This window comes from Eretmochelys imbricata, chromosome 13 (assembly GCF_965152235.1).
Source record: "Eretmochelys imbricata isolate rEreImb1 chromosome 13, rEreImb1.hap1, whole genome shotgun sequence".
In the NCBI taxonomy this organism is placed as follows: domain Eukaryota; kingdom Metazoa; phylum Chordata; order Testudines; family Cheloniidae; genus Eretmochelys; species Eretmochelys imbricata.
The window spans coordinates 19652588-19664495 of record NC_135584.1 but is presented as its reverse complement, the minus strand read 5'-3'; the positions used below and the strand labels follow the sequence as shown (position 1 = coordinate 19664495).

The 11908-nt window shown below is 43.8% G+C and overlaps 1 protein-coding gene across 2 annotated transcripts; it reads right to left on the bottom strand.

Annotated features, from left to right (window-relative positions):
- Nucleotides 1-300: 300 nt before the first annotated feature.
- Nucleotides 301-11627, bottom strand: TTPAL (alpha tocopherol transfer protein like). Of its 2 annotated transcripts, none has more exons than XM_077832057.1 (5): nucleotides 11536-11627; nucleotides 9297-9750; nucleotides 8377-8570; nucleotides 5520-5630; nucleotides 301-4576 (listed from the first exon to the last, which is right to left on the bottom strand). In XM_077832057.1, exons 2-5 carry the CDS (start codon nucleotides 9733-9735, stop codon nucleotides 4301-4303), a joined length of 1020 nt encoding a protein of 339 aa, XP_077688183.1. In that variant the 5' UTR covers nucleotides 9736-9750; nucleotides 11536-11627; the 3' UTR covers nucleotides 301-4300. The 2 variants fall into 2 exon arrangements, with proteins under 2 accessions (XP_077688183.1, XP_077688184.1); XM_077832058.1 differs by lacking the exon at nucleotides 301-4576 and adding an exon at nucleotides 4586-5064.
- Nucleotides 11628-11908: the final 281 nt, after the last annotated feature.

Sequence of the window (11908 nt, the reverse complement as noted above, 5' to 3'; positions counted from 1 at the left end):
GCTAAATGGCATTTCAGTTGAGCTAACTAAGCCAACTTTAACATTCAAGTTGATTGAACAAAAACAAAGTGTTAACTTCAACCATCTTGCTGGAAGCATTGGCCTCATGTCTCTATATTTAATGAATCAAGAGTTCAGTTTGCCTGAGTAGGAGTGAAGCAGCTCATGCTCAGTTTAGTACAACTTAAATACAAATGCAAGAGGGGAAATAAGTTTAAAGTTGCATCTTTAGGAGTGATTCCATGACATCTAACTTAACTTGAAAAAGATTATTTTACATGTACACTTAAAATGAACTAGTTTGTTATGACAGAATTGTTTAATACCCAGTCATGCATAATAAAAGTACATACATTGACCACTCCATTTTATAAAATGCAATATAAAAATAAACATTTTATCAAAATAACAGATGTATATTAAACCTAACAACTTTAGGTCCACTTAAACAAAAAAGCAAAATCATTTGAACAATCATGTATATTACTAAACTTGTGCCAAAACACCCTCATTCCCTGAAAAAGACCTCTGAATATATAACACCTATTGCCCTCATATAAATTCAAGTATTTTATTTACAGTATGCAATTAACCTTTGTCCTACTTCCCATGAGACAGTCAAGGTTGCCCAAGGCAGTTTGAGTATCTTTCTCTCAGTTAATGCCTAGCCAGAATTGTTACTTCTAACATTGTCATCACTCAGCTAGCTTCACATGGAACTGATTTTTAGAAAAGTTTAGTTGAAACAGCCAGATAATTCTAATACTGAAAGGGATTTGAGTTAACTCCATTGCTCTTCCTTCCCTTCTACTTTAAAGATAAGAAGTCACTAGAAGTGTGGGCCTGTTGTCAACTACACTACCTATTTAGCTTCATAATTCCATCAACCTTTGAGACACAAGGGCTGCCTGTCATTAAAGGGCTTGACAGCTCAACTTTTCTACAATTTTTTTTTTTTTTAAATAGTGCTTTGGGTACCAAAATATTAACAGCATCTAGATGTTAAGCTTAGTTCCTTTTGTGAGAGTCCACACTTTCTCTGGGAAGACAAGCAAAGCATCTGCCCCCATGAGGGAATTAGGAAAATTTACAGCTAATAGTAATGGATAATGTACTGGCTTTGTTTACATATGCTGTATTACTGATGACAGAGCTATCATGAATTTAAAAGCTAGATTCCAAAGAGTCTAACAACTCCAAAACAAAAGTTCTGAGAGGAAAACTTAAGTCTCCATCTACAAGTAAGATGACCAAAACTATTTTGTTTAAGGATGAAGTACTACAAACTGTCAATTTGTCTTCTAAAGAAGACCTTGGTTTGAGGCTACAAATGAAATCTAGTTTGGTTGCCATAGTTTAAGGCATGCCACAGTGAAAAAGCATTGAAAAAATCAGGTCTTGCCCTGGTTGCTGGAGACTTCCCCCTCTACAAATCCTTTTTAAGGAGGAAGTTAAGTTTTCTAACATGGAGCTTTCCCTCTTCACTAGTTGAGAGCAGCTCCTCTTAAGCTATGTCTACACTGCACCCTGGTGGCATGCAGGGCAGAGGCAGCATCCACACTGGTATGTAGCTACACATGCCAAGGGCAGGAGAGGCTCTGGTGGCTCCTCAGTGCCAGAACCTTTCACTGCTTTGGGGAAAGACTCTAGCAGCAGGACACTATGCTGCTAAAAATAGCAGTGAGTAGGGAGGCACTATGTGGGCAAGTAGGATACATATGCACCAGCTTTAGGCATGTCTTTCCTCTACTCACCTAAGGAGTACTTTATCATCTGTGCTGCTTTTTATACTAGTGCTAGGGAGAAATGCAGTGTGTGTATGCTACATGCCACCAAAAGGGGCATGCAGTGTAGATGTAGTCTTAGAGGGGAAACCACCCAACCATGAAAGAGGAAGAATAAAGCCTGCCATGCAACCACTTCAAAGACAAATGCTGCATCCTGGAGTGTTTTTTTTTTTTAATTTTTCATGGTGGACAGAGGGAAATTAATAGTATTCACTCAAACCATCCAAGACACCCCAACACATTTTTGGCAGTTAATTTAGTTAGATTGCTTAAAACCATAATTGTCAACCTAAGCTATGCCACATTCTGCTTATTTTGCTAGGTGGAAGAAGAGCTGGATTTATCTCCACAATAATGGCAAGCAACGTGAAGGTTAAGCACTGCACAGTAGATCTGAGAGGAAAGTTTTGCTCAAATGAAGGGACACTAGTCAGCCCTGCATTTCTGCCAGGTCTGCACAAAAGTTGGGTGCTGACTGATTGTTAATGACGGGAATGATTTTTCTCACCTGAAATGCTTTCCCCCATGAAAATTAAGACTAGTATAGAAAGGGGCAGGGGCTGTCATGCATTGATGTTAGAGGCAGGCTCCTATTATCTTTCATACCTAAAAAGGGGAAGGAAAGAAGAAAGCTATATTCTCTCAATAGACCCTTGCCAGCATCCTACACAACAGTAAAAGTGTTCTGTTAAAGTCTTTCTGTTCAAGTGACAGGACATGAACTTGTCCCCATTGGAGCTATGAACTGCTAATTGGAAAAAACTTTATACTTTTTAGTCCTTTCAAAACCCAATCCCACGCGTCTATTGCTTGAATAAAAGAGCTAGCATTTTACCAAATCAGGGAGCTGTGATTTCCCTAATCTATTCCTTCCCAAACTTTTTGGCAACAAAGTTATGCTATGGTGTAATCTAGGAAGAGACATTCAAACAAGCACAGTTTGGCACTCAGAGAAAAGGATGGTCCAACTCCTTGAGACCATACCTTTCATATTTACAGTAAGATAACCGGTCCCTGTTTCCCACTCGGCACTCAGTAAAAAGATTTACCTTCCCTATCCCCCCAAAGAAATTCCAGCCATTTAAAAAGTGCTATAAAGATGAGGTGTTTGGTTATAATCAGTGTTCTTGTCCACTGACAAACCCTTTTAAATAACGCGGTGTGCTTTCCTGGCTGTAATGAGGTTTCACCTTTGCACTATTTATATAGTGCATGACGTGCAAAGATAATGTGCTCAGAGTTCATTTAAAATTCAATACCATGACACAGAATGAACTTGGGGAATAGCCTACACAGATGCAGAACGTGTTAACCTCATTTGACATTAGAACTAAGGATCTAAAGTACTGGAACACATAACCTAAGCTTAAGCCCTACAGAACTGACCAAAGTCTACACTTTACAAAAGAAGCTGCCATCCAAAGACAAGGGGATGACAAATAGCAACAGTGTTACTTAAATCAGGACAAACATGAACAGAGAACAACTGCAATACAATAAATCTGAACATTCTTTAAAAATATCTGTCTGCATTTGGTTTACGAAGACTCAGATTCAAAAATTCTATCCAAAGTAATGTAGCTCAAGAACTACCGTGCTTTCTCTTACTTAATATTGCCTTCTATAGATGCTACCTGCTACAAAATCTTTCCACATGGATTCTATTTAAGTTACTTAGGGAAGTTGAAAAGTAAGGCAGGAAAGAGCAACTGATTATATCTGAGTGAATGACCTCACTTCTTCTCAGGTTGTCTATATTGTTGTAAATATTCAAAGTTGCATCTTATTGGAAAAAAGCTACGCAATACATGATCTGAAAGGCTCGATTTTCTGGAAGTGGAATTTGTGTCTGATTACACTATGCTTTGAAATAACTAGTCACAATGTTTACAAAATTACGGTAACTTTCTCCTTTCAAATCCAAAGGGCAAATCTGTTAGGAATTCTACACACACAGAGTGTGCAAAATATCAGGGAGAAGCTCCAGTACACATTCTGATACTCCTGGAACATGCTAGTACACAGACAGGACCAGGTAATTAGGTCCAGGACTGTGACTTGGACATTTCTGACAATCTCCACTGACAGAGCTTCACTTTGCAGGGTGCAGTGATGATGCTATTTTCTGATGACTGCCAAACTAGCAAGTCTTTTCTGCCTTTTACCCTGAGAGACACACTTATGAGATTCACTCTAATGAGATATTTTTTCTCTCACTACTATTAAGAGGAATTTGCTAGACTGCATCTTTCACACTGAGATTAACAATCCTTAACACCTGAGGTGGCTTGGGAATTGTGTGACCTGCCTAGATTCCAAAGAGAACTCTGCCTTGCCCCCCCATCTCACCCACTTTAACTTGCTTTGGTTCCACAGCGTAAAATGCCTCTACTCACAAACTGGAGGTTTGGGGTAAGGAAGAGTTCATAACCCCACTGTGTTCTTACTCCTTTCAGAACAGGACAGGGCATCTAGACTGACTGTGCAAGGAAAAACTTCCTTTAACTGACTTGTTAATAACAGTAGTAGAGTTGAGGTTTCATGCCTCGCAGAGGCTCTTCACTCTGCTTCTCCTCAGCATCCCCACTCATTACAGCTTCAGATGGTGAGCTGTCACCTGGAAGAACCAGCTGAGAGAAGTCATGCAAAAAATCCTCTTCCGAGGCGAGCAGCAACTCATTCCAGGCAGCGACATCCAGCTTCCCTGACGTGCCACCATATTCTTCAGGAAGGATCCTTTGTGGAAGGTTTTGATGAAGAGAATTCAAATCAGAGCCATGAAGAAAAAACTAAGGAAGAAAATCCCAAAATATATTTTATTAAAGTATCAGACACCTTTTCAGCTTGTAATTATGCATTTTAAAACTCCAGCGAGACCAGCACATGACAAGTAGGGAGAGTCTATTTTGCTCTTTAAATAATTCTAAGGGGGCATATTTCAACTGGCTCTGCACGCACAATTGCAAGCAACATCATTTTCTTTTTGCAAAGGACAGTGCACAACATTGTGCATGCAAGAGCAGAAGCCAGTTCGATACCTGTTTGAAAGTCTCGCCTTATAGGCGATCCAGCTAGTAAATCTTAATCACAATAACTACGTTTCCAGTTCAGTTTGAGTCTAAACTCATTCACAAGGACTGGGAGTGCAGAGAAGGCAGCACTCAGCCTTGTGGAGAGAGGCATCCTCTTCTGCATGTGAAAGAGAAGAATCAACGAACTGCAGGGGGAACTGCATCCAACCTGTTTAGCTGATGAGAAAGTTACAACAACACAGGACCTTTGAGAAAGGAAGGGAAAGAATAAAGAGGAGTGAGAGAAAGGACAACTCAGAAGATTTCCTCCAACAAACATAACATTAATGCATAGGATGCTGTTGGCTCAATAATCCCAACTCCAGAAGAAAGTTACTATACTGATTACATAATATAGGTCCTAAAAATGTGCATTTAACCAGGTAAAATGCCAAGTTGTATTTATCAAAGAAAGCCAATCACTTCTGTCATTCTTCTGAGAAATCCTACTGACCAGTCTCCCTAACCCTCGGCATGTTCAAAGTGATACAGTTATGACAGAGCCAGACAAAAGCCAGGAAGCAAAGGATGATATAGTCACAGGCAGATTGAGTAAAGGACACTGCCATTTCCAACTTTTATCTGTTTCAATATTCATTACATTTCATGTCCAGCAAAGAGCCTGTCATTAAGTCCAATATTAAAAGGCACAATCACTTACCCGGTTTGCTATCTTTTCCTTCAGAAAAGGCTTGATGATGGCAAAAATTCCTTTGAATATGCGAGGCTCATTTATAATATTGACAGCTTTGATTCGAATGGGAAAACCATCCTGGGGAAGGAGGAGATTTTTACAGCGGTTTAGAAACACTGGACAGCTTTTTCTATTTAACCTTCCTGACACTGACTGCCCACACGACCCAATTGCTCCCAAGATTCTATTTGCAGTTCAAATGTAAATTGATGCAGTGAAGTAAAGTATATGGGTGCAAGAATCGGACAAAAACCAGAGTGTCTGGCACTCACATAGAGCCTGACAGCACTCTTGGATCAGGAGATGTACCACCAATAGTACATTTTATTTACTACGTCTCTACTTTTGCCCCAGTCTTCTTTTGAAAAAATATGTTTTTAATTAAGGCAGGAGCAGCTCCTATATAAAAATTACACAAAATGAATGACCCTGGATTCTAAGGGTCGGATTCCCTGTACTACTGGGGAATCAAAAGCACTGACTGGCCAGAAAGAAGCCCATGTTTTAAACAAAGCATTTTAAATGATTAAAGGTCAGAGCCCATGTTATTTGGGAAAACTTTCATGTATTTGCACAGAAGGAGAAAACCTATTGCTACTATTCAACTGGAAATCTGAACAGTTGGTCAAATTGACTGCAAAAGATAAAGGGGCCCTACACTGGTGGACACCACATCAGCACATGGAGCAGAGGGAGGTTAGAAGGCTGTCTCAGCTGCCAGTGGAACACAGGGCTCTGCAGTATAAATTGCAATTAAAAAATAAGGTTAGTCATGGTGCTTTCACTGGGAGGCTTTCAGTAGGAAGAATCACTAAAGGGAAAAGGTGTTTTTAAGGATTATGGTCTCATCATTGAGTTACTGACGCTTCCCTCTTCCAATAACCAACTCTGGCCGTACAGAGAACGCATTCATTGCTTGGACTGAAGAGTGGACACTTGCACTGCACAAATGTTTTCCCTCTGTAAAATGTTTAATGAAGCTGGGGGCTCTTGGCAGCGAGAGATTGATAACTCTTGCAAAAGCAAGGTAATGTGGTCAGAATCTGGGCAAGCTTCTTTGCATGCGTCAGTCAAGCTACCCCAAATCTAGCTAGCAAAAACTCTGATTATTCTAGCCCTGGGGTCGTCTCTTCTCACCACAGGCTTTCAAGTGTGCCAAATAGCATCTGCTATAAAATAAGAACTAGTACACTCATCTCACATGTGACTTACACCATATTTCAACTGGGGTCTTCAATGGCAAGTTAAATAAGTATTAGTCCCTCACCCAAACTTCTGTGTAATTATTTTATTATATCTGTATTTATCAATTGAAATTTATCACCCATTTTACTTGTGTAAGTTAATTGTGGATTCAGACAGAACTTTGCAAAACAATCATGTTCAGATTGTGGAACTTCTGTAAGAACGGTGAGAAGTATTAGCCAGTGTGCAACTAAGTTCCGTGGAGACGAGAATAGACACTCTCCCCATTCTCCCTGCAGGGATCCAGCAAAAAAGCATGCACAGCTCAGACTAGACTAAAGCTCACGGGAAGAAGAAAGTCATTCAAGAGGAGCTTGCCCACAGTTACATTACCATGCTCCCCTCTAGACCAGAGGTGGGCAAACTACGGCCCATGGGCCACATCCGGCCTGCGGGACCGTCCTGCCTGGCCTGGGAGGCTAGCCCCCTCCCCTGCAGCCTCAGCTCGCCAGGCTGCCGGCGCAATGCTCTAGGCGGCAGGGCTGTGAGATCTTGCTAGGCACCGCAGCTGCAGAGCCGCAGCCTGACCTGGTGCTCTGTGCTGCACGGTGGCATGGATGGCTCCAGCCGGGCAGCATGGCTGCCTGTCCTAGTGCTCTGGGCGTGCAGCTGTAACACTGCCAGCCACCAGTGCTCCAGGCAGCGTGGTAAGGGTGTGTGTGTGTGTGTGTTGGATAGAGGGCAGGGGAGTTCGGAGCGGGGATCAGGTGGTGGGGTGTGGATAGGGGTTGGGGCGGTCAGAGAGCAGGGAACAGGGGGGTTGAATGGGGGCAGGGGTCCTGGGAGGGGGGCAGTCAGGAAGGAGGGAGGGGTTGGATGAGGCGGCAGGGGTTCCAGGGGCTGTCAGGGAGAAGGAGTGGTTGGATGGGGCAGGGATCCTAACTGGCCCTCCATACAATTTCGGAAACCCGATGTGGCCCTCAGGCCAAAAAGTTTGTCCACCCCTGCTCTAGACTACAGAAAATGCTACAACTAAAATTATGTTCCTCTCCTGCCACTCAGACAAAGTAACCTATGTCTGCTTTGCACTTCCTTCTATGCTGCCCCCCTAGGCTTGGAGCAGCCTCTCTCTTCTCAACCTCCTTCCTCTTAGAAATCTTTCCTCAAAACACAACTTTCAGGGAAGACTTTCAAAAGTCAACTCTGCAAAATTCCTGCAGCACCACTTGAAATCTGCGCAATCACCCAAGGCTCAGTGTGTGAATGGTTCTATGTCCCATCTAGATTGGAAGCTCCTTTAGCAAAGACCATTTGTACAGCAGAGCATATTATCAACACTCAAAGATCAGCAAGGGGGTCTCTTCTTCCTAGTCTTACTTCATGTATCCTCCCCCTACCAGATGGCAAGCGGGCTCAACAACTCAAACTTCAAGTTCCCAAAGTAGCAGCAGACTTGGGAGGCTCGGAGTATAAAGTCAGACCCATTAGCAGCCAGCATCAACCAGTTAAGAGCTGGCAGAAGGCAGAAACGCATTTTTAAAAGCATTCAGGTAAAAGCCAACATATGAATATTTTTGTTAGCATTAGCAGAACTCTAGACATAGAAGCAGTAGTTTACAGTGCACAAGGCAGGTCTTACCTGAAGAATTCCAATCACTTTTTTGGCTACAAAAGGACCAAAATGAGATGCCTTAGATAAACTGACTCCATTGTAGTCTGCAAGGATTACAATTCCATTCACTTGGGTCTCTTCAGACTGAATGAGTTTTTCTAATGTTAAGTATATGGCACGAATGTTCTCAGTAATTGGATAATTACTTGGTGTCCATCTGTCTAAGGTTACAAAACGTATGGTTATTTGGAAAGTAAATATAAAATGACTATATATATATATGCCAAAAAATGATGATCTATTTCCCAGAACTCCAAAGTTATTCTTTAACACCCACACTCCTAGTTCACAGTAACATTTCTCAAGCAAGATGCCATACTTACTTCAAGGAGCAAAGACCGTGATCTTAAGAACCCCCTACTTTCCCCAGCACAGATTACTAGAAGAGAAATCATTTCATCTCAGAAAGAAAGCAGGTAGACGGGAAAGCAAAGTATGAAAACAGTTTACAGCAAACCTGGCAGCACTGAAAGCAGATTTGGGATGTCAGAGGCTCTTTGCCCCACCTTGAACCCCCAGCTTGTTGTCAAAGAGGCTTATTATAAATGTGCATCTAGAAGACAGCAGACTTATTGCTATCTCAGGCTGATTGCACATTCATATTTTTCTCAAATCATCAGGCAACCACATTAACCCACTTTGTATTTTTGGTTTTAGTCAACTGCAGTTATTGCTAAAATAGGAAAAAAGTGATCTAAATTGGGCAAACAACAGACATTAATCCTTTCACAAGTAACTTTTCAGATTTCAAAAGGAAGCAATACCATGTAATCTGCAAGAGTCACCAGTGTCTGCAAGGGAGCAAGAAACAGACTTTGGCACAGTCAGAGATACCTCAAAGACACAAAGAATCTTGTTCCAACCAGGGAATTCAGGCATTACAATACCTGGACGAATGCAGACAACGTGGCGTCCCTCAGTGTCCAAGTGAGGCAGCACAGTGACAAAGCCAGATGCTAGGACAGCCTTAATTGCAGATGGTTTCAAGTTATTGAAGACCTCAGGCCAGCTCCTCCTGCAGCTGTGATAGTTCACCAGAAGCTGTAGCGCTCGGTCATAATCAAATTTCCTGGCTCTAAGGAACCTTAGCAAGAAAGCATCGTCCAGACACGTGCCCAGAGTAGGGTAATCCTTACACACCATGTCTCGGAGGGCTTGCACATCACGAAGCCTCCATTCAGGTTTCTCCTGCAGCTCTTCACGAGCCTTGGCAATAAGTTCAGGAGACAGTGAGCACACATACCTTGGCCGATCTGGCAGGAACTCATTATCCGATGGAGACCCCACGGATGGGCTTGTTCGGGTACAATCACTGTCTCCTGACATTAGTTAGCAGGAAGTCTGTCCAAAACAACACACACAACAAATAATCCCCATACTATCAGTCATAATGCTTAGTATTTACATGATATGTATTATCCCTAATACACAGGTGGGAAAATTATGGCACAGAGAGGCTAAGTGGCTCAATCACAGGCACAATGGGAATTGGTATTAGAGCCAGAATTAGCGTTCAGGAGTTCCTGTGTCCCTGTCCTAGAATCAGATTACTAGACCATGTCATTGTTTTATGCCCCAAAACGGTATAAAATAATATTAGAAGAAGCTTTTGCACATAAGTCAGTTGATGATGACAGAACTATGGAGCTGTGCCACCAATAAACTGCGAACAATAAATCAAAGAGAAATAAGTTTGTATTAGCATTTCATTTACTTTCAGTTTTTATTTGGATATAAATTGTCCTGATTGGGATTTTTAGGGTCTCTTACACCAACAGATCTGTATCAATACAGCTGACTGAAGTTTTCTAAGTCTCTGCATAAGGCACTGGTCAAGTCACAATCACTACCCTAAGAAACTCTTCTGACTATCGACTTGCAGCAGGAAGTTTTCATTGAGATCCCCTACAAAGTGGTGTGTAACTGCCAATGAGCATTTATGACATTTATATCATTTTGGCAATTAGATACTTTATAGTCAGATGTGTAGCATTCCAGAAGTACCTGTCTTAATTATACTGGAAAGTACTGCAGTGCACAGACTGGAGAAGTGTAGTGGATACAGAAACAAATTCTTATTGCAACGGTTCCTCAAATATATAGCAGATTAAACAGCAGATACCTTCAAACTGGAAATATGAATTATGTTGCAGAGTCCTTTATTGCCTAAACACAAGAACGGCCATACTGGGTCAGACCAAAGGTCCATCTAGCCCAGTATCCTGTCTTCCAACAGTGGCCAATGACAGGTGCCCCAGAGGGAATGAACAGAACAGGTCATCATCAAGCGATCCATTCCCTGTTGCTCATTCCCAGCTTCTGGCAAACAGGGGTTAGGGACATATGGTGAGTGGACAAGGGAGAGGGGAAGAGAATAAAGGATGAAATACTATATTTGAGTTATTTCTTGGAGCTTGATTTGGGACTGGCACTAGGAAAAAATAGGATTAAATTTGTGGCTATTGTGATTCCCATTCACCTGCACAGAGCCCTTCTGAAAGAGGTGCTGGGCGACGGGAAGGCTGTGCCTTCCCCTAGAGTACTGAGTAGGGATCATCTGTATAAACATCGGACAGGATCAACTCCCTGATGCAACGGCATAAATTGATCCTTTCATCTTCTACAGCAGAACCTAGGGCCTCGGTACGAGGGAGCAGGATGGGCGTTTGGGTTATTTCCTGGGACGTGTCTCCTCTCGTCACACCCCAGGGAGGCTAGGCAGTAGTCTGGATACCAGCAGCAAGGGCTAAGCATCACCCCCATCTGTTCGCAGCCGGGGCTGTCAGCCCTTTAGGCACCACAGCTGGCGCCCATGCGCGATTGGGAGGGGGCCGATTTCCCTAAACACCTGCCCCCAGGCAGGGGACCCTGCTCAGTCGGGCACAGGGGCCAGGTCCCGGCCACTGCGCTAGGGGCAAGACTGGCAGCCTCCCAGGCCCTGTATCAATGTCACAGACCCTTCCCCCCCCCGCGACAGCACCGAGCCCCCCAATCCGGGGGGGGGGGCGCCCCCGGCCCCTCCACGCGCTCGGTCCCACGGCAAGAGAGGCCACCCCTCCCCCACTGTCTCTCTCCTCACGCCGGCCCGCCACGCCCCATCGCCCGGGCCTTCCCCAGGCAAATTACCGGAGCGCCGGCTCCGAGCAGGAGGAACCGTTCCGGGGGATCAGACACCGTGACCCCGGAACCACAGCGCCCACAGCCCGCCGGAAGTGACGCAAAGGCGGCGGCAGAGCTCACGCGCTGAACGCCAGGGCTCCGGCATGGGGGAGGGGGCGCATTAATTCCCCGCTCCCCGGTACCTTCCGTGGGGGGTCAGGATGTCCCCCCCCGCCGTTGTGGTACCTTCCGGGGGGGGGAGGATCTGCTCCCCCACGTGTTGTAGGGCCTTCTGGGGGTGCGGGGTGGCCGGATGGGCCGTTACCCCTCAGCGCGTTGTGGTACCTTCCAGGGGAGTGAGGCTGTCCCCGCCACCCCCATACACATTGCTATACTTTCT

Coding starts and splice junctions, on each gene's coding strand:
- TTPAL (XM_077832057.1), bottom strand. CDS start 9,735: ATGTCAGGAGACAGTGATTGTACCCGAACAAGCCCATCCGTGGGGTCT. Junction 5,631..8,376: donor AAGTGATTGGAATTCTTCAG/GTAAGACCTGCC, acceptor CTCCTTCCCCAG/GATGGTTTTCCCATTCGAAT. Junction 4,577..5,519: donor AGGAAAAGATAGCAAACCGG/GTAAGTGATTGT, acceptor TTTCTTCCTTAG/TTTTTTCTTCATGGCTCTGA.